Consider the following 23,175-nt stretch of genomic DNA (forward strand, 5'->3'; position numbering starts at 1 on the left):
CATAGACTCTAGGGTATGGAAGAAAGATATTTCAACTGTTACAATTGAAATGAGATATCAGACTGGGATCATGTTTGTCTTTCTTGTTTTTTATTCAAAACCTCCAGGTACTAACCAGAAGAAGGAGTCATCTCCTTGGATTGAGGACTAGGGCCATGAAAAGATATAGCAATGCAATGGTAGCCAGAAATATAACTACTATTAAAATTGTGTATCATATTGGTATCTTTTCATTTTGAACAAACCAGACTGCATAAGATATTTTTCAATGAAAATCAAGTTGATCTCAGCTGGAGTAGTGATAACAAGATTTCAAGACTGAACACTGTGACCATACTGGTTGTCCAAGAAGCACATTTTTGCTGAGAACACATTTGATATCACAAAGATGGTTGATCTTACATGCATGTGAAAGTTCTACATGCAGTAACACAAGTTCATTGGATGTATGTTTGTACACAGGTATGACCATACTGGAAGATGGCAAATTTAATAACAGAACACAGGATGCACCAATAAAGAGCACTACTAATTTACTGGATAATGGAGCTCCATCATGACTTGACAAAAGTTTATGCTGACGCTGATCCAAAATTACACACTGGATGAAACAATCTCCAGCTGGATGAGAATTGTGACTCAAGATCTGGTTACTCAGTTGCAACACTGTGCAAAAAGGACACTGCTGCAGTAAAACTGCAAACAGATGCAAATGCCAGATATTCAGTACAAGAGATACAAAAGGTTACAGGCATTGATGATACGTAGGATATTACACAAAACTAAAGCTTTAGAAAGTTTGCATATGATGGGTTGCACATTTTCTGCTGAAAGAGCAGAAACAGGAGCACAGTAAAGTTGCCAAGATATACAATTCTTGAGCACGTCATCAAAATTACTAAGATACTCTAGATATGATTTTTGAGTACAACATCAACATTTCTTAGGAGATACTCCCAATATATTATTCTTATGCACCACAGAGTTACTGAGATATTCCAGATGATTCTTGAGCACCACATCAAAGTTACATGTACTAAGGAGATACTCCAGAAATACAATTCTTGAGCACCACATCAAAGTTACATGTACTAAGGAGATACTCCAGAAATACAATTCTTGAGCACCACATCAAAGTTACATGTACTAAGATACTCCAGAAAAACAGTTCTTGAGCACCACATCAAAGTTACATGTACTAAGGAGATACTCCAGAAATACAATTCTTGAGCACCACATCAATGTTACTAAGGCGATACTCCAGAAACACAATTCTTGAGCATCACATCAAAGTTACTAATGAGATACTCCAGATATACAATTCTTGAGACAAAAGCAGCTAAATGTGATCACTATGGGTGATAATCCTTGAAATGAAAACCAGAAACAATATAAAGGATTCTAATGGAGAAAAGCCAATAAATACCCAACAAGCAAAAACCAAAAATGCCAAATTCTGGATGCAAATGTCCCTGTCCTCCAAATATTTGTGCCTGAAGGTGCTTCAGTTATAGGTAACTTTTAAAAAGAAACAAAAGAATGTTCAGGTATATGAAAGGCATATACTGCAGACTGGGTAAACTGTAAACTGGATCTAAAAACTAAACCAAGGTTGTTGAGGTCTATGAAAGACACCGACCTCAGACTGGGTTAAGTGTACACTGTATACTACAAAAAATGATATATAAAATAATTTGCTAACTGGATAAAAAGACTGAAAATATAAAAGCAGGGAGATTGTACTTCAAGGATTTACAATAATCGTTTCTTTGCAGGGATATACATGCCATGAATTTTTATCTGAAACATGCAATGCATTTTTATCTGAAACATACAATTAATTTGTATACAACCCTAATAAGCTGCTGACTGAGCTGTTAACTGCATTACATTTTATTCAAAATGTGACTAATAAGATGAAGCAAGGAAGTGGAACTGATATAAGGCAAGTCATAAATGTTTTTAATATGCTTTCTGTCAATTTTCATCAAATTGCATTGAGTGGCTTTTTCAAATAATGACATATATATATATATATATATATATATATATATATATATATATATATATATATATATATTCAATTTAATAATAAGAGCCACAATTGATGGCAAATGGCAAATTGGTATTATTCATAAAAACATGGCAGGCCTTAATGATGGAATACTTTGTCAGATTCAGATTTTGTTGAGAAGTTCTGTTTTTAACAATGGCGGCCATAACGGAAGGCAGATATGCATCATTTGTACCAACTTGAAAGTCATTTATGCCAGTATGCTTTCTTGTCAAATTTTGTCAAACTGTGTCGAACAGAAATTGTCTAATGACTTTATAATATTAACAATAGTGGCTATATTTGATGGTTGATCAGTACACCAGCTGTACAAATTAAAGGCCCAGAAGCTGTCTGTCAGCTTGAATTAAATTTTGCTGAACAGTTTTTGAGAAGTCATTTACGGATTTTTCTGCTTCTAGCAATGGTGGTCATATTTGATAGCGAATTGGTATCAGCTGTATAGATTTTGAAAGCCCTCCATTGTTGGATATTCCTTGCCCTTTAAATCAGGATACTCTATGCCATAGCTCTTCATTGCCCTTCAACCGTGTTTGCCCTTCACATCAAGATACTCTTTGCCATAGTCCTTCATACTAGGATACTCTTTGCCCTTCAACGGTCTTTGCCCTTCACATCAGGATACTCTTTGCACAATGCCCTTCATGCTGTGATAGTCTTTGCCCTTCAACAGTCTTTGACCTTCACATAAGGATACTCTTTGCCCAATGCCCTTCAAGCTAGGATAGTCTTTGCCCTTTAATAGTCATCACTCTTCACATCAGGATACTCAATGTCATAGTCCTTCATGCTAGGATACTCTTTGCCCTTAAACAGACTTTTGCCCTTCACATCAGGATACTCCTTGCCCAAGGCCCTTCATGCTAGGAAAGTCTTTGCCCTTCAAATCTGGATACTCTGTGACATAGCCCTTCATGCTAGGATACTCTTTGCCCAAGGCCCTTCATGCCAGGATAGTCTTTGCCCTTCAATTCAGGATCCACAATGCCATAGCCCTTCATGCTAGGATAGTCTTTGCCCTTCACATCGAGATATTCTATGCCATAGCCCTTCATGCTAGGATAGTCTTTGCCCTTCATATCAGGATATTCTATGCCGTAGCCCTTCATGCTAGGATAGTCTTTGCCCCTGAATAGTCTTAGCCCTTCAAATCATGATACTCTTTTGCCAAATCCCTTCATGCTAGGAAAGACTTTGCCCTTCAATAGTCTTTGCCCAAGCCCTTCGTATCAGGCTATTATTTGCCAAAATTAATCACTTTGTTGATCTATGTCCAGTGGGGTATTTTCTTCAGAACAAGTTAAAAATGTCAAATACTGACAGACAAATGATATTTGCCAGATGCAGGACCATGACACAAGGTCACAAAATATTCAACACAATTATTTTTAAGATTCCTTTTGAAATGCTTGAAATCAAGACTAAATTTATTAACCTAATAAATAAATAATTTTCATCTCTGAAGTGCCTTTATGAACAAAAAGATGGGAATTATTCAGCAAGTTTAATTAAATTCAAATGTGAGCAGATACATTATAAAATTTTACCAATAACATGATATACTCTATTAATTTCCCATAACAAGGTGCAAAGCGTGTATTTCCCCTGAACTGGTGGGACCTACCATGTGATATAAGATAGCTTGATATCTAATTATGAGTTTGGTTGCTACACCTTGGATATTTCATTTTTTCATTTGTATTGGACACAATGAATATTTAGGCATGTTTTGGACACAAAATTTGTAAAAACATTTTGACAGCTGAAAAAAGGCAGAAAACAGTACAACAAAAAGTTTCAGGTAGGCAAAACTTTGAAGCTAGTTTTCATTCCAAATTTGTTGGGTTTACAACCAGAATGTTTGATTCTTGTGAGCTATTTTTCTACAGCTGGCAATTATGATTACAGACAGAAAAGTAAATGCAAGTGCATTCGTTGGAGTAGATGATGTTATTACATTTAAAAAAACCTGATCTGTACTATCATTTGGAGCTGACTGAGAAGAAAAAAACATGATCAACCAACCAAATTTCACAAGAACCTAATGTGACCAGTCAGACAGCTACACCAGACATTCCTTTCTTTGTTGTATAATATGCAAATATGCAGACATTTAATTTTACCATCATCAATGAAAAAGATTGTCAAAGAACACTGGATAAACATAGCAACCTACCTTGTTGCCATAGTGATCCATTATATGGGCTGCCTTCAGGACAAGGAGTCGAGCCTGCTCTATCTCAATCCTGGATTGAGCCACATCAGCCTGAATTGTTCCCTGGGCAGCCAAGGGCTTTCCAAACGCCACTCTACTTGTTGTCTGCAACCAATATAAAGATTACTGTCTAAACTGAGTTACTGGTAATCCTCTAAGACTATGAAAGACAAAAACTAGCATACATCTGTGATAATTTATAATAGTTGATTGGATGACAAGAAAAGGAAATCTGAGAGGTAAAGGAAAAGCAATTTTTGGAGAAAAATAATTTCTTTAATAATACCTACCTGATCATGATGTTATGAATACAGTCACCAAATCCAGCTCTTTAGGCTAACATAAGCAACAAAGTGCTCAAAAGTTATCCATTTTCAAAGGTGGAGGTCAGACAAGAGTTGTCTCCCCCTGAATAGTTAGGATTGTGCAAAATCCTGTCTATTGGTTTTTTTCAGTTACTACTGGAGCAGGAATGTAACTAGCTGCAGCAAGGGCTTGGGAAGATGTGTTCATATTGTTATCATCTAAGTATTGCTGAAGAAACATTTTACTCCAAATCCGGTTTCTTCTTCAAATATGTTATTCTGTCATAATAACTAAGAAGAACATGTGAAGGGTGAGTGAGTTACATCCCTTAGCTGGCTCTGTCTCTAGTCTTCTAAAGTACAAGAATCAGATTCAAAGTTTGTGTAATAAAAATGCAAGGTTAGCATGGATACAGTTGGGGGGGGGGAAAGTCAATCTCGCAAATCCAAAGGAAGTACATTAACTCATGATACTATAAGAATCTGAACACTCAGAAAAAGTAACCTGTTGTGCTGATGTCCAACCAGATGAAACGGAGCCCACTGAGATGATAGGTCTCTGTGATATTAGGTCCCTCCATATTAGGTTCAATCAGATCAAAATGTGGCACTTGGCAAGAAAGGTCTTGGTGATATAAGGTCCCAACAGATCAAAATGAGCTCCGAGGGACAATAGGTCTCTGCGATATTAGGTCCTACCAGATCAAACTGAGCCCATTAGGTGAAAGGTTTCTGTGATATTAGGTCCCACCAGATCAAATTGAATCCAGTATGTGTAAGGTCTCTGTGATATAGGTCCCACTGGATCAAACTGAGTCCAAGGGGATGAAATATTTCTGTGATATTAGGTCCTGCCAGGTCAAACTGAGTCCATTAGGTGAAAGGTCTCTGTGATATTAGGTCCAACCAGATCCCAAAACTCAGCACATTGGAAGTAAAGTCTATATGATATTTGGTCCTCCTGAATCAAAGTGAGACACTGGGTGAAAGGCCTCTATAATATTAGGTCCCACCAGATCAAACTGAGTCATTGGGTGAAAGGCCTCTATAATATTAGGTCCCACCAGAACAAACTGAGCCCATTGGAAAGAATTGTCTCTGAGGTAAAAGCTAGAACATATTGACTGCTCCAGTGCCCTAAGTGGTTGCAGCATCTGCCACAGATGCAGGAAGTTGCAGGTTCAAACCCCAGCTGAGTCATACCAAAGACTTATAAAAATGGTACTAGCAGCTGCCTCACTTGGTGCTGAGTATTCAGAGGTTTGTGTTAAGACTGGACTGCCTAGAGTCCAGATAATATGACTAGGTGGTACATAATGCTACAAGTCATTGGCATGATGCCCAGACATCACGGTAAACTGCCACACTGCAGAATAGCAAAGCAATATGACTAAATTGTTAAAGATGTGATATAAAAACACATACAAAGCAAATTGTCTCCATCCTCCATCCTATGACTTGGATGGTGTCAGTTAGGAACCAAGTTGCACTTAAATGTTATGATAGTGGTCACCAATCTCACCTCACAAGATGGTATGTTCAAGAAATACGTTGGCGTGGGTATAGTTCCTCGTAAGCAGAGTGAATAACCCATAGAATCCTGGATGATGGTATATATGGTGGAGGAAGAACCCAGAAATAACCACTGATGCATGGGAAGCTACTGGCAAGCTTTCTAACATACCCATGTTGAACGTGCCCAAGACTCAAACACACACCGACAGAGATGAAATGTTTTTGATCTGTAACAGTCAGAACCTTAGACCACTTGACCACCACCCCACCCCCACATACACAAGGGCCCCCTTTGTTCTGAAAGTACTCCCATGTAAATTGTTGTAAAAGTGACTGTTAACTTGCATTTAAGATTACATGCTTTCTTAGTAATTTATGGTACATGAATAATTGATATGCCTACAGCAGTCACAGGTCAAAGCACACTAGCAAACATAATGTATGCAAAATTCATAAAAATTTGCTTAGCAAACGTTTACCCTCTCAATCATGAGTTCTAGTGCTCTCTCAGTATGTCCAATCAGTCTCATACAGTGATGTATCCTCCCTGGTCCAAGTCGGCCCTGAGCAATCTCAAAACCTCGCCCCTCCCCTAGCAAAATGTTGGACACTGGAACTCTCACATTCTCAAAAATTACCTCTCCATGGCCCACTGTAAAAAGGAGAATTAAACTAGTAATCACAGTTAAAACACATTAATCTCAATGTCAAAAAATACAATAAATGACAAATCAAACACATCAACTGAATATAAGTCTTTACAAATTCAAATATGCAACAGCTGATCAGTCATATTGCAGGGTATGTGGGCAGGTTATTTTGGTATGTGGGCAGGTTATTTTGGGACAAAATGGTATAGAACCTATTGACAGTTTTAATATGCCATCTTGACATGGTGTACTATCTTCAGGCATTGACAGTGACACACTCAGGATCTCAAATTCCTTATTAGCTGTGTAATTCAAATTCTTTGCTAAGATAGAGGGTCTCTCAGAAACACAAATATTAATGACATAAAAATCTGTCATTTCATATCATTAACATTTTTTGACAAACTTTTAATTTTTGCTATTGTAATGTATACAAATTTTTAATCTGCAATGATACATTTGCTCTTTCCATTAAACCTTTTTGACATTTTTATCTTACACAAGTTGTTTTTTTTAATACATAATCGCTGCATCTTTGGTTATCTCTCACTCAAGTTAAACCTGTTAATAATTTTTTTTGTTAACTGCACATTAGAAAAAAGTTATGCAAGAAAGAAAACAAGAAAACTTAGAATCACACACCCTGGATCAGCAACAGCATACCTTTGGCATGAAGTAAGGTATAGAGGAATTTACCTGGAGGGTCCTCATAGCCAAACACACTGAGTGGCCTGACAATCTTGATTCCTGGGGCATCCATGGGGATCAGTATCATGCTCTGCTGCTGATGTGGGGCTCCAGAAGGGTTTGTCTTCCCCATGAAAATACACAGCTTACAGAGTGGGCCTAGGGCTCCTATCAAGATGGAAATAAAGCTTCTAAATTACATTACTATCTAAGACTAAAAGTATGTATTAGGGTCTAACAACACACCATAACAATGATGGTCATATGGTGCCAACTGAAGGTAAAGTTCTAAAACTGTAAATATAAGGAATCGCACAAAAGACTTAGGCATGATAAACACTTCCGGAAAAATGTACACAAAATAAAAGTTACATGGTAAAGAAGATAAAATTCTGTAAAGGTATCTAAAACAAATGTTTAAAGTAAAGAGTTTTAAAACACAACAATCCAAGATTTTCTCTAGTGGTGCATCATTACAGAGTTCCTTAAATGGCATTACAGAGGGCAAAGAAAGAAGTAGTAAAACATTATATAAGCATGCTGGCCAGTTGACTTTCAATGACTAGAGGGGCAGAAAGTCAACTGTGAATTGCAAGTCAACTAGCTACCCCCCCCAACATATTTATATAGCTTTTACTCCTTTATATTATCTACACACACCTAAAAAGATTTATGCTGATCATTTAATCAAGCAACAAAAAATGAGTGCCCATTCAGCTTTACTACCTTGGTCATTTCAAAAAGTGACCAAACAGTATTAATTCAGCTTTACTACCTTGGTCATTTAATCAAAATGAAGTGTCAGTTCAGCTTTACATATTTGGTCATTTTGTCAACTCAGCTTTATATAATTAGTAATTTAATGATGAAATTAATCATTTAAATAATTAATTTAATTTACCAAAATGAGTATCTGTAATGAACTCTGTGGCAGAAATTTTAATCTATGTATACCCATGAATGGGATGTTCCACCCCGACAGTTTGCAATCTGCAGCCGCCAAGAATGCTTAAAAGAAACCTAGTCTTTGATTAGCTTTGACTACTGCTGCAGACATAGTTGGCTTTTATACCCCTCTTGTGGAAGCTCCTAAAAATGGGATGGTCAACACAAATATAAATTAAAATAATTAGGGTAAAGCAATCAAACATAGTGACTAAAGGGCTCAAACAGAATGGGGGCATGATCTAAAATTTAAGTGGAAATATGCATCATTTGTATAGGAAAACTTCACTAAGATTTCCATGTGCTGAGAATTCTGAAAGAGTTAAGATGTGCTAGTCTGACTCATATCACAGTGTCTTAGGAAAGGAAACCACTGTGGTTAAGCAAATTCTAAAGAAAGGCCACTCCAAGATTCATGGTGACTAATCTCATACAGGGAAATTGGAACTGGATTTAAAAGCTTCAAAAAGTAAGACAATATCTTGGCTCAATTTTGTGACTGATTTGAGTTAATTACATTGTGTTACCTTAAATTACTTAATTATGTTAACTGGGTTATGATGTGTACTTGTGTTAGGCTGTGGATTTGCATTTATTAGAATAAGCATAGATTGATGGTTAGGTGAATTAGAATAATTATTATGATGCATGTGGCATGAATTACATCATTAAATACGTTGTAGGTTACTGTGTAGGAATATGTCAATATTTAGATGGTACCATATACACAGAAGTAACATTATTTGTACATAGTAGCGCAAGTCATATACAAGTTGTGTAAGCAGAGATTGTGACTGTACACAAGAACTTTGTAAGGTTAGTCTCCCTTTAATCCAAGGGAAGGTCTGTGACAGAGTGATTGATTCCTGAAATATATGGTAGGAATGCAAGAAATTATGTCCCTTGTTGTATTCCTTCAGATGCTTCCAGGGTGCAAGTAGGCCACCCATTCGTACAAGGAGGCAGAAGGAGCAGTCAGGAGTGAAAGGAAGGAGAAAGTAGGAAGTAGAAAGAAAGAAGGAAGGAAGGATGAAGTAGGAAGAAGAAAGAAAGAAGGAAGGAAGGAGGATGTATAAAGAAGTAGAAGGAAGAAGACAGGAGGAACAGGTTAAATGACAGGAAGGAAGGAGGAGAAAAACTGAAGCAGATGAACAACACAAAGAATATGACTCTCTCACATGCAGATCATAAAATTCCAAAAGACGAATTAACTTAAATGAGAATTGAATTAACCAGATCGATTACTATGTCTATTGTACTGAGAAGAAAATAAAGTCTTTATGTTGAATATATTTATTAATTTGATTCTTTACATTTTTTTAAAAGTTATTGATTGAATCTTGAGTTGTTAATGTATTTAGAGTGTCAGCTTTGCTGATTAGGAGTTAGAAATTTGTTAATGCACTTCTTATTATTGAAAATACTGTAAGCTGGATTGTGACTATCAATTCAACTATACATCCTTGGTCATTTACTCAAAGCAACCAAAGTAAGTGTCAGTTCAGATTTACAACCCTGGTCATTTAATCAAGTGGCCAAAGTGAGTATCAATTCAACTTTACATTCTTGGTCATGACAACTTTCCAGCTTGTAAAATTTGACAGTTCAGATACTTTCAGTAGCATCTACAATGTACAGTTTATGACCAAGCAGTGTACAGTTTATGACCAAGCAGTGTACAGTTTATGACCAAGCAGAATAATGGAATAGACATAAAGTACTGACCATCTACAGTGTACAGTTTATGACCAAGCAGTGTACAGTTTATGACCAAGCAGTGTACAGTTTATGACCAAGCAGAATAATGGAATAGACATAAAGTACTGACCATCTACAGTGTACAGTTTATGACCAAGCAGAATAATGGAATAGACATAAAGTACTGACCATCCAAACAATGAGGCTCTTTGAAAAAAAAATGTGTGTGTGAACATGTCAATTGGAATACAGAATTAGCTTGTAGTTGCTGACTTTGGTGCCCTATATCCAATGGTTTGAATGCAGTATAAGTGCCTTGAAAATATTCGTTAAAGACTGGATGGTACTGTTCTTCAAAGTTCCTAGATATCCTGTTGAAATTATCTGAGCATTATAAATGCTTTTTTAATCTGGGTGGTGTTGATGTGCCTATGGATGTTATATACTTATTCCATAAGGACTAATCTTTGCAGCATGTGAAAATACAAAAAAAAATGCTCCTATTGCAAATAAGCTTCACAAGTCAAACTCCATAACCCAAGTTCTGAAATTTATTTTTTTTGGGCTCCACTCACTTAACACATGGCTAATTCTTCCTGAATCAATATCTACATTTCCGCATCTGACTCAAAAATTGAACCACTTCCACACTGCTAACCTACACATTCCATCTACCAAAATAATTACATTTTGCATATATTTATAAACCACTTCCACACTGCTAACCTACACATTCCATCTACCAAAATAATTACATTTTGAATATATTTATAAACCACTTCCACACTGCTAACCTACACATTCCATCTACCAAAATAATTACATTTTGAATATATTTATAAACCACTTCCACACTGCTAACCTACACATTCCATCTACCAAAATAATTACATTTTGCATATATTTATAAACCACTTCCACACTGCTAACCTACACATTCCATCTACCAAAATAATTACATTTTGCATATATTTATAAACCACTTCCACACTGCTAACCTACACATTCCATCTACCAAAATAATTACATTTTGCATATATTTATAAACCACTTCCACACTGCTAACCTACACATTCCATCTACCAAAATAATTACATTTTGCATATATTTATAAACCACTTCCACACTGCTAACCTACACATTCCATCTACCAATATAATTACATTTTGCATATATTTATAAACCACTTCCACACTGCTAACCTACACATTCCATCTACCAAAATAATTACATTTTGCATATATTTATAAACCACTTCCACACTGCTAACCTACACATTCCATCTACCAAAATAATTACATTTTGCATATATTTATAAACCACTTCCACACCGCTAACCTACACATTCCATCTACCAAAATAATTACATTTTGCATATATTTATAAACCACTTCCACACTGCTAACCTACACATTCCATCTACCAAAATAATTACATTTTGCATATATTTATAAACCACTTCCACACCGCTAACCTACACATTCCATCTACCAATATAATTACATTTTGCATATATTTATAAACCACTTCTACACTGCTAACCTACACATTCCAACTATCAATATAATTACATTTTGCATATATTTATAAAGTAAAGTCTGACTTGAAAAAATGTTCATGAACTAGCCAATACTATTTAATAATGAAAAGTCTAAGCATTTTCAGCCAAGGCAAAAGAAAGTGTGATAACTTTTTTTTTTTAACACAGCAGTCCCAGTTTAGTGTACTTCAAATGAACTGGGTTGTAGCACTTTGTGTACTTTACCTATGCAAATCAGCATAATGGGATCCCCAAAGCATTGCTCAAAGGAACGGCAAAAATAAAATCCCTTTAGCCAGACACTTCAGTAATATGCTGAATGGTCATTGTTTATTTCTGACTGCTGTTAAATAATAGTCACCTCTGCTTTTACCTTATAATCAATTAAACATATAAACTGACCAGGGTGAGAGTTTTCCCTGAACATTAAGCATTAAGCTATGTTAATCAGGTCTGTTTACAATGGCAACAGGTTATAGGTATATACCATGGTGTCAAGAAAGGTCTCTCCCTTTGTTCATTTCCTCTGATAAAATTGATTGGACTTCAACAATTGTGTTTTTCATGTGACATGCAGTCAAACCAGTGTGGATCTTGGGTTACCACCTAAGGGTTATTATCTGAAAGGCAGATGTAGGGCTGATGATGAATAACAAGCATACAGATCTATTAAGGTGAGCCATGGTAGATGTAGGGCTGATGATGAATAACAAGAAGCATACACATCTATTAAGGTGAGCCATGGCGGATGTAGGGCTGATGATTAATAACAAGAAGAATACAGATCTATTAAGGTGAGCCATGGTAGATGTAGGGCTGATGATGAATAACAAGAAGCATACAGATCTATTAAGGTGAGCCATGGTAGATGTAGGGTTGATGATGAATAACAAGAAGAATACACATCTATTAAGGTGAGCCATGGTGGATGTAGGGCTGATGATGAATAACAAGAAGCATACACATCTATTAAGGTGAGCCATGGCGAATGTAGGGCTGATGATGAATAACAAGAAGCATACACATCTATTAAGGTGAGCCATGGCGAATGTAGGGCTGATGATGAATAACAAGAAGCATACACATCTATTAAGGTGAGCCATGGCGGATGTAGGGCTGATGATGAATAACAAGAAGCATACACATCTATTAAGGTGAGCCATGACAGATGTAGGGATGATGATGAATAACAAGAAGCATACACATCTATTAAGGTGAGCCATGGCGAATGTAGGGCTGATGATGAATAACAAGAAGCATACACATCTATTAAGGTGAGCCATGGTGGATGTAGGGCTGATGATGAATAACAAGAAGCATACACATCTATTAAGGTGAGCCATGGTGGATGTAGGGCTGATAATGAATAACAAGAAGCATACAGATCTATTAAGGTGAGCCATGGCGAATGTAGGGCTAATGATGAATAACAAGAAGCATACACATCTATTAAGGTGAGCCATGGTGAATGTAGGGCTGATAATGAATAACAAGAAGCATACAGATCTATTAAGGTGAGCCATGACAGATGTAGGGCTGATGATGAATAACAAGAAGCATACACATCTATTAAGGTGAGCCATGGCGAATGTAGGGCTGATGATGAATAACAAGAAGCATACACATCTATTAAGGTGAGCCATGGCGGATGTAGGGCTGATGATGAATAACAAGAAGCATACACATCTATTAAGGTGAGCCATGACAGATGTAGGGATGATGATGAATAACAAGAAGCATACACATCTATTAAGGTGAGCCATGGCGAATGTAGGGCTGATGATGAATAACAAGAAGCATACACATCTATTAAGGTGAGCCATGGTGGATGTAGGGCTGATAATGAATAACAAGAAGCATACAGATCTATTAAGGTGAACCATGGCGAATGTAGGGCTAATGATGAATAACAAGAAGCATACACATCTATTAAGGTGAGCCATGGTGAATGTAGGGCTGATAATGAATAACAAGAAGCATACAGATCTATTAAGGTGAGCCATGACAGATGTAGGGCTGATGATGAATAACAAGAAGCATACACATCTATTAAGGTGAGCCATGGTGGATGTAGGGCTGATGATGAATAACAAGAAGCATACAGATCTATTAAGGTGAGCCATGGTGGATGTATGGCTGATGATGAATAACAAGAAGCATACACATCTATTAAGGTGAGCCATGACAGATGTAGGGATGATGATGAATAACAAGAAGCATACACATCTATTAAGGTGAGCCATGGTAGATGTAGGGCTGATGATGAATAACAAGAAGCATACACGTCTATTAAGGTGAGCCATGGCGAATGTATGGCTGATGATGAATAACAAGAAGCATACACATCTATTAAGGTGAGCCATGGTGGATGTAGGGCTGATGATGAATAACAAGGAGCATACACATCTATTAAGGTGAGCCATGGCGGATGTAGGGCTGATGATGAATAACAAGAAGCATACACATCTATTAAGGTGAGCCATGGTGGATGTAGGGCTGATGATGAATAACAAGAAGCATACACATCTATTAAGGTGAGCCATGGTGGATGTAGGGCTGATGATGAATAACAAGGAGCACATGGATCTACTAATATGAGCTCTTATTCAGATCATGCTTTATCAACATTACGAATGAGATGTTATTCACATTCACCAGCTCAAACTAGAAACAACATTCACCCTGATCTGCCATCACATATTCTGCTGGCAGATCAGGATCTATGTTGTTTGTTCAACTTATTAATCCTAAGAAACTGCACAGATCCAGATCTACTATTGCATTATGCACTGGCAGATCTGGCTTTATGCAGTTTGCAGCTAGATATAATTCAAACACAATACACAAGTATATATGATATGACCCACTTATTTAACAAACCTTTTTAACAAATAGCCTCAACATAGTGAGATATGCCTGGTTTATTTACCTGATGTCCACCATTTGTGTCCATTTACAATGTAGTGGTCACCATCTCTCACAATAGAAGCTTGAATGTTGGTAGCATCTGAAGAGGCCACCTAAGGGAAATCATAAGCAATGCTCATTCATTCCTATATTCCTCATTCACTGATTCTTTCTAAATATGAACATAAAACTACAGAAAGAATGATATCAACAAAATACAATTTCAGTTTTTACTATATTTATTAAAAAATACACTGAAAAAATTGTTGTGACTGTGTTTAGACTGGTTGCCCTGAAAATGGTGACGCTTTACTTTTGTTCACATACTTCATTGTGCAAGTTATTTGAGAATTATTGTTGATATTCTTACTAAAACTGGTAATATCTTCAGAATAATTCCACAACAGTCAAAGGAGAAAATCAGCTGGTTTGATAAATGTTCTTTTAAGAAAATCTGAAACACAAACAGGCAATAAATTTTAATATGTCCTGAAATTATACTGCAGAGATCTGATGAAAAATCAGTAAATGTGATGTAGTTTCTGATTTCAATATTTATATAATTCATGATACACAGTCAGATAAATTCAGGACATACAGTTGAAATAATTCATGGCACACAGTTGGAATAATTCATGGCATACAGCTGGAATAATTCATGGCATACAGTTGGATTAATTCATGGCACACAGTTGGAATAATTCATGGCACACAGTTGGAATAATTCATGGCATACAGTTGGAATAATTCATGGCATACAGCTGGAATAATTCATGGCATACAGCTGGAATAATTCATGGCACACAGTTGGAATAATTCATGACATACAGTTGGAATAATTCATGGCATACAGTTGAAATAATTCATGGCACACAGCTGGAATAATTCATGGCACACAGTTGGAATAATTCATGGCACACAGTTGGAATAATTCATGGCATACAGCTGGAATAATTCATGGCATACAGCTGGAATAATTCATGGCATACAGTTGAAATAATTCATGGCACACAGCTGGAATAATTCATGGCACACAGTTGGAATAATTCATGACATACGGCTGGAATAATTCATGGCATACAGCTGGAATAATTCACGACATACAGTTGGAATAATTCATGGCATACAGCTGGAATAATTCATGGCATACAGCTGGAATAATTCATGGAATACAGTTAGAATAATTCTAGACACACAGTCGGAAACTTTGAAACCACTGTCATGACATTTCCCATTACGTTTACAGTTTGGATATATTTTTTGAGAAAATTTTCTAAAGTGTGCCAGATTAGGGATAAATATATAAAGCTTACAGATTTTCTAATGTTTATTTGTGTATATCTTGTATTATTGACTCTGCTAACATGTGACCAGTAGATCTATATTTGTGACAGAATCTGCATATTCTTTAGCAACTCTGAAACATGAATAATACATTTTTATCAAAGACTTCCAAAATGTAGTATTTCCATGTAGTATTAATTTCTTACAGAAAGTAAATTTTGTTGTAAATTGTGTTTCTATAAGAATATTTACTCAATCAAATTAATATGAAACAATAAGCTCCATTACTTCTTGAATCCAACAGTTCTGTAAAGACAAATATTTCATCTTTCCCTCTCAATATATCATACGGACTATGTGAAGACAATTTTACCATTACTTTCCCTTACAACCACTAGATGGCTACCAATCAACCAGATGTTTACCAGTTTAAGATGAGTGATACATAAATGAAGATACTTCCATTTGTGGGGAGGAATGGGAGGCTTTAATAGTAATTTGATTGGATAAGTATTATCAGGAAAATATAATTGACTAAAAATGTTACATTCCCTGTCAAACACATTCACTGATCATATTAATATTAGGACAAATAAATAGGAGGTAATGCATGAGCATCCAACTTCTACCATGGGCACCTGTTGAGGAAAGAATGGCTGGAGTCTCTATACAACCTCTACCATGGGTACCTGTTGAGGACAGAATGGCTGGAGTCCCTATACAACCTCTACAATGGCCACCTGTTGAGGAAAGAATGGTTGGAGTCCCTATACAACCCCCATCATGTGCACCTGTTAAGGGAAAAATGACTGGAGTCCCTATACAACCTATACCATGGGCACCTGTTGAGGAAAGAATGGCTGGAGTACAACCTCTACCATGGGCACCTGTTGTGGAAAGAATGGCTGGAGTCCCTATACAACCTCCACCATGGGCACCTGTTGAGGGAGAAATGGCTGGAGCACTGGGGAATCATGCCACAGACAAGTAGCATCTTGTCCCACCCATTCACATTATCCAGACACCAGGCTGAGCAGTCCTAAAACTAACCTCTTAATGCTGAGTGCCTAGCAAGGCAGATGTCACTACTGCTTTAAAAGTCTTTGGTATGACTTGGCCGAGGTTCAAACCTACGACCTCATGCATCCAAGGTCGATGCTCTAACCACTTAGTCCACATAATGTAAATGAAAAAGCACATAAATAATTAGCACACTAAAATAGTAAAAGGACACAAAGAAAGTATCCATGCCAAATATCATTTGACAATTTTCTCCCATTTTGTATATTTTCTTATTGTTTTTTGAAAACACATAACAAAATTTCTCAATTTAAAAAGTGATATACTTTATTCAGTTTTAACATTTTTTATTTCCTCAGATAAATTCAGGGAAGTTTGGGAAAACTTCAATGAACTTTTTGTCAAATTCAGGAACTTTTCAACACAAAAGGCAAAGTTAAGGACTTTCCAAGGTTGTACAAACCATGTGAAAAACCACATTTACAAGCAAGTGGTATATTAGAAAAGTAGTGCATCAAAAGTGAAAGGAAAACCTAGTCAAGGATAAGATTCGACAGCTGATGCTGCCAGCAACATTTACAAACCATCTGCAAACCATATTATTCCAAGATAAACAAAAAACATAAAAGACATCTTACATTTGGTTCAGTCATTCCAAAGCAAGATCTAATTTTTCCCTCCAGTAGTGGTATCAGCCATTCCGCCTTCTGTTTATCTGTTCCATATCTGACAAGTGTCTCCATGTTTCCTGTATCAGGTGCAGAACAGTTAAAAACCTGAAGGAAGATATCAACAATTCAATTATGAAAGAAAAAAACTACTCTCAGACTGCTAACAATGATATCAAATTGTATGGAAGGTAATAAAGTAACAATGCTATTATTTCTATAAGTTATTTGAGGTAAATTCTAACCTCAGGTTTAGTTGTAGCAAAGAAATTCTACACAAGGCTGGACTGCATGTTCTCAAAATGGTTTCTTTCATATGACATATCATAATCGCCTGTATTTACTTAAAATTATGTAAGAATTTTTATAGCAGTGTTAATCTGCTAAGCCAATCTATGTACTATCTTCCTAAAACAGTCTGAACATAAAACCTGAGCACAAACTAGAAACCTCAAATTATGATATAATTCCTGAAGTACATGTAGGTCAATAAAATTTGCAGTCTAAGAGTGAACTATAAATGAAGTCAGCAGCCTAGAAGTAGGCTCTGAATAAATTTAAAGTTTGCAGTAAAAAAGTGGACTAAACCAAGTTAGCAGCCTAAAAGTGGACTCTAAGTCAAGTTAGCAGTCAAAAACTGGACTCAAAATCAAGTTAGCAGCCATAAAGTGGACTCTAAATACAGTGTGACCCCACTATTGCATGCTCCGTTATAACATGAATTTGGATATAACATGATTGTGGCATGGCTCCCAAAATTTCATATACATGTATTTTTACCATACATGAAATAAATTCTTTCTTAAAAGTACAAAAAGTAATGCGTAAAAATTTTACTAACATTTCGGGAAAGAGATCATGTATGAATTCTAATATAAAATGATTGTGGAATGCCTCCTGCAATTTCATACACATGTATTTGCATACAAAAAACGTTTTTTCTTCTTAAAAGTTCGAAAAATAACGTAAATTGTTTACTCAGACATCATGCTGGGCTTCGTCAGTGTTGCAAACTGCAATTTATTTTCCTTACTGGCAACAAAATGTACAGTCTGGTGACATTGGCTGTTTAACCTTGTATATACAACCTTGGGTTTGGAGTGAAGAAATTCTGAGGCACCAGGAAAGGAAGTTGCAAATTTGATATAAAATGCACTGGAATTTATATATTGTGAGGCAAACAAATTCTTTGTTCATATTGACAAACCATCTTAACAGTGCATTGTTATATCATAATCCACTTATTCTGACATCTGGCTTGAGTACTGTATGCTGTGAGATTTCCTCTGTTCTTTTTGACATTTCTGGTAGCAGATATCAACCAGACAAGGCACTACCTTCTCATGGATTATTCTAAGAAATAGTGTCAGACTATTGGCCGCTGGCTAGTAATCGATATATTTATTTAGACTGACATTTGAAAGCAGGAACAGTAACTGCTATGATCAACCAAACAACAGCTAATTCCATTGGTTTTTAAAATGTACCCATAAAAAATATTTTTGCTGAAGCTTCAAAGAAAACTAATTAACTGTGAAGCACTGATCGTTCTGTATAAATTAAAAGCAAAATATTCAGTCACAATGTTCTGTAATTATTTGATGTTGCCATCGCAATAAGAAAAACAGACATCTGTTTGGTCCTCCAAAGCCGTCTTTTAGCGGTAACACATGCACCTTTCATCAAAGAAAGCCAACTACAATCTTCAATAAAAAAGGACCTTTTTTTCATAGGAATAGAGCATCAAAATTAAATAAAAGATGTGGAGTCAGATGGATTGTTGCATGTTCCAAAATGACTGAAACATGTTTATTTTGTCATGAAGGTTTCATTTTTGCAGAATAAAATGTATTCTTACGGTCACTATCAATGGCAGCATAAAATGCAAATTAAATTTCAAATGTTTTGAAACCACATATATCTGGCTGTCAAGTTAACTGAAGATTGGGTATGTTGCAAAGATGTCTAACTTTTTCATTTGTTCACATTTTCCTTTTCCTATGAATAGCCCTGTCCCTTGGGTAGCCTCAACAAGATGATGGGTGTCTCCAGCTGACGAAAATCTAGACCATTTAAATACATGTACTAGTAGCATGTAAGCAACTATAGTCACATGCTATTTGTGACAGTTGTAGTGAACTGTTAAGTAACAATTGGATATAGTTCAAACGAGGACAACCAATTCTGTATAAGTGCTTTCTAATGGGATGCAAGTCATACAGGAAGTTTATAATACGTGATCTATATTCGAATTCATGGATTTCTTAAATACATATACAGTTCTTAACTGATTAAGGACTGTACTACACAAATGTAAGCTGTCAATGTAAAAGTCTTTTTCAGATTAGTTAGTCTTTACTATATCAAAGGCACATATTTCTGAGACCACATTTATTACCCCCTCCCCCATTTTTTAGATAAAAGTATTTTCTTCAGCTAACTCACTTGGTTGGTTATAACATGGTGTGGTCTATAACACAGTCGGGTTCTAGGGACCCCAACTACCATGTTATAGCTGGGTCAAACTGGAAAGTTACAGCCTAGGAGTGGATCTAAACAAAGGTACAGCCTAGGAGTGGATCTAAACAAAGTTACTGCCTAGGAGTGGATCTAAACAAAGTTAGCAGCCTAGGAGGGGCTAATGATAAAGTTCAAGACTGTTGAAGTTTTGGGACACTGAGTTTGAGAATTTGCTAAAAAACCTTTAGAGAATATAGCAGCAGGTCTCTTACCTCAGGTGCAATTTGATATTTGCCCATCTCCTCACAAATGAAGGCATATTCCACATTGGAAAGGCCTGCTCCATACTTCATCTCTGGATCTGACTCCTTTGGCAAAAATAAATTCCACAGACCTGCTGCTTTAGCCTTTTCCTATAGATACAAAAGTGAAAAGAGTATTACTGTAAGCTGTACAGTGGAACTTCTGTTATGTGAACTTCTTGTGGGAAATGAATATGGTTTCTATAATAAGGGGTTTCAATAAACAGGTCTGTATCTGTATGAATAAGAAAAGGTGAAGGGGGGGGCATGTGTCCCGATTTCACATTTATATATATATATATAGCAAGGTACCAAAGAGAATTCAAGATTACATTTAAAATTAAATTTTAAAATAGACAATCTAGCTCATCTGCAATTATAACATGCTTTAAAACTGGTCAAAAGTCAAAATGTGTAGCATCAAAATTCATGACACACATTTGGAAATTTCGATGCCATTCTTCTGTCATGACTCCACCTGTGACATATACATCATAAATTTATATTCTGGAGTGTTGTTCTATAACATTTTCTTATATTGGATTAACAGTTAAGTGCTTGAGGATCTGAGAATGTTATTGGTGTTTTACCAACTCTGCTGATATATCAATAAAACTCAGATTGCAACATTAATATCCTCTAATGTTATTGGTGTTTTACCAACTCTGCTGACATATCAATAAAACTCAGATTGCAACATTAAAATCCTCTAATGTTATTGGTGTTTTACCAACTCTGCTGACATATCAATAAAACTCAGATTGCAACATTAAAATCCTCTAATGTTAATGATGTTTTACCAACTCTGCTGACATACCAATATAACTCAGATTGCAACATTAAAATCCTCTAATGTTAATGGTGTTTTACCAACTCTGCTGACATATCAATAAAACTCAGATTGCAACAATAAAATCCTCTAATGTTATTGGTGTTCTACCAACTCTGCTGACATATCAATAAAACTCAGATTGCAACATTAATATCCTCAAATATTATTGGCATTTTACCAACCATTTTGACATACCAATAAAACTCAGATTGGAACATTAATATCCTCTAATGTTAATGGTGTTTTACCAACTCTGCTGACATATCAATAAAACTCAGATTGCAACATTAAAATTCTCTAAAGTTAATGGTGTTTTAACAACTTTGCTGACATATCAATAAAACTCAGATTGCAACATTATAATCCTCTAATGTTATTGGTGTTTTGCCAACTCTGCTGACATATCAATAAAACTCAGATTGCAACATTAAAATCCTCTAATGTTAATAGTGTTTTACCAACTCTGCTGACATATCAATAAAACTCAGATTGCAACATTAAAATTCTCTAAAGTTAATGGTGTTTTAACAACTTTGCTGATGTATCAATAAAACTCAGATTGCAACATTATAATCCTCTAATGTTATTGGTGTTTTACCAACTCTGCTGACATATCAATAAAACTCAGATTGCAACATTAAAATCCTCTAATGTTAATGGTGTTTTACCAACTCTGCTGACATATCAATAAAACTCAGATTGGAACATTAATATCCTCTAATGTTAATGGTGTTTTAACAACTCTGCTGACATATCAATAAAACTCAGATTGCAACATTAAAATCCTCTAATGTTAATGGTGTTTTAACAACTCTGCTGACATATCAATAAAACTCAGATTGCAACATTAATATCCTCAAATATTATTGGCATTATACCAACCATTTTTACATACCAATAAAACTCAGATTGGAACATTAATATCCTCTAATGTTAATGGTGTTTTACCAACTCTGCTGACATATCAATAAAACTCAGATTGCAACATTAAAATCCTCTAATGTTAATGGTGTTTTAACAACTCTGCTGACATATCAATAAAACTCAGATTGCAACATTAAAATCCTCTAATGTTAATGGTGTTTTAACAATTCTGCTGACATATCAATAAAACTCAGATTGCAACATTAATATCCTCAAATATTATTGGCATTTTACCAACCATTTTGACATATCAATAAAACTCAGATTGGAACATTAATATCCTCTAATGTTATTGGTGTTTAAATAACTCTGCTGACATATCAATAAAACTCAGATTGCAACATTAAAATCCTCTAATGTTAATGGTGTTTTACCAACTCTGCTGACATATCAATAAAACTCAGATTGCAACATTAATATCCTCTAATGTTAATGGTGTTTTACCAACTCTGCTGACATATCAATAAAACTCAGATTGCAACATTAAAATCCTCTAATGTTAATGGTGTTTTAACAACTCTGCTGACATATCAATAAAACTCAGATTGCAACATTAAAATCCTCTAATGTTAATGGTGTTTTACCAACTCTGCTGACATATCAATAAAACCCAGATTGCAACATTAAAATCCTCTAATGTTAATGGTGTTTTACCAACTCTGCTGACATATCAATAAAACTCAGATTGCAACATTAATATCCTCAAATATTATTGGCATTTTACCAACCATTTTGACATACCAATAAAACTCAGATTGGAACATTAATATCCTCTAATGTTAATGGTGTTTTACCAACTCTGCTGACATATCAATAAAACTCAGATTGCAACATTAAAATCCTCTAATGTTAATGGTGTTTTAACAACTCTGCTGACATATCAATAAAACTCAGATTGCAACATTAAAATCCTCTAATGTTAATGGTGTTTTAACAACTCTGCTGACATATCAATAAAACTCAGATTGCAACATTAAAATCCTCTAATGTTAATGGTGTTTTAACAATTCTGCTGACATATCAATAAAACTCAGATTGCAACATTAATATCCTCAAATATTATTGGCATTTTACCAACCATTTTGACATACCAATAAAACTCAGATTGGAAGATTAATATCCTCTAATGTTATTGGTGTTTTACCAACT

General features: G+C 35.5%; 1 protein-coding gene across 1 annotated transcript in view; it reads right to left on the minus strand.

Moving 5' to 3' along the window:
- LOC149775183 (acyl-CoA dehydrogenase family member 10-like) overlaps positions 1 to 23,175 on the minus strand; it is a 124,748-nt gene that overhangs the window by 5,358 nt on the left and 96,215 nt on the right. The window contains exons 15-20 of the mRNA XM_089944416.1: positions 20,241 to 20,381; positions 17,479 to 17,616; positions 14,559 to 14,649; positions 7,456 to 7,614; positions 6,589 to 6,761; positions 4,251 to 4,394 (exon numbers count right to left, since the gene is read on the minus strand). Of these exons, the coding sequence (XP_089800542.1) occupies positions 4,251 to 4,394; positions 6,589 to 6,761; positions 7,456 to 7,614; positions 14,559 to 14,649; positions 17,479 to 17,616; positions 20,241 to 20,381 (846 nt within the window). The remainder of the gene's footprint in view (positions 1 to 4,250; positions 4,395 to 6,588; positions 6,762 to 7,455; positions 7,615 to 14,558; positions 14,650 to 17,478; positions 17,617 to 20,240; positions 20,382 to 23,175) is intronic.

The sequence above is a fragment of the Sinohyriopsis cumingii genome, chromosome 19 (genome assembly GCF_028554795.1).
Source record: "Sinohyriopsis cumingii isolate HCF-2022 chromosome 19, ASM2855479v2, whole genome shotgun sequence".
In the NCBI taxonomy this organism is placed as follows: Eukaryota; Metazoa; Mollusca; class Bivalvia; order Unionida; family Unionidae; genus Sinohyriopsis; species Sinohyriopsis cumingii.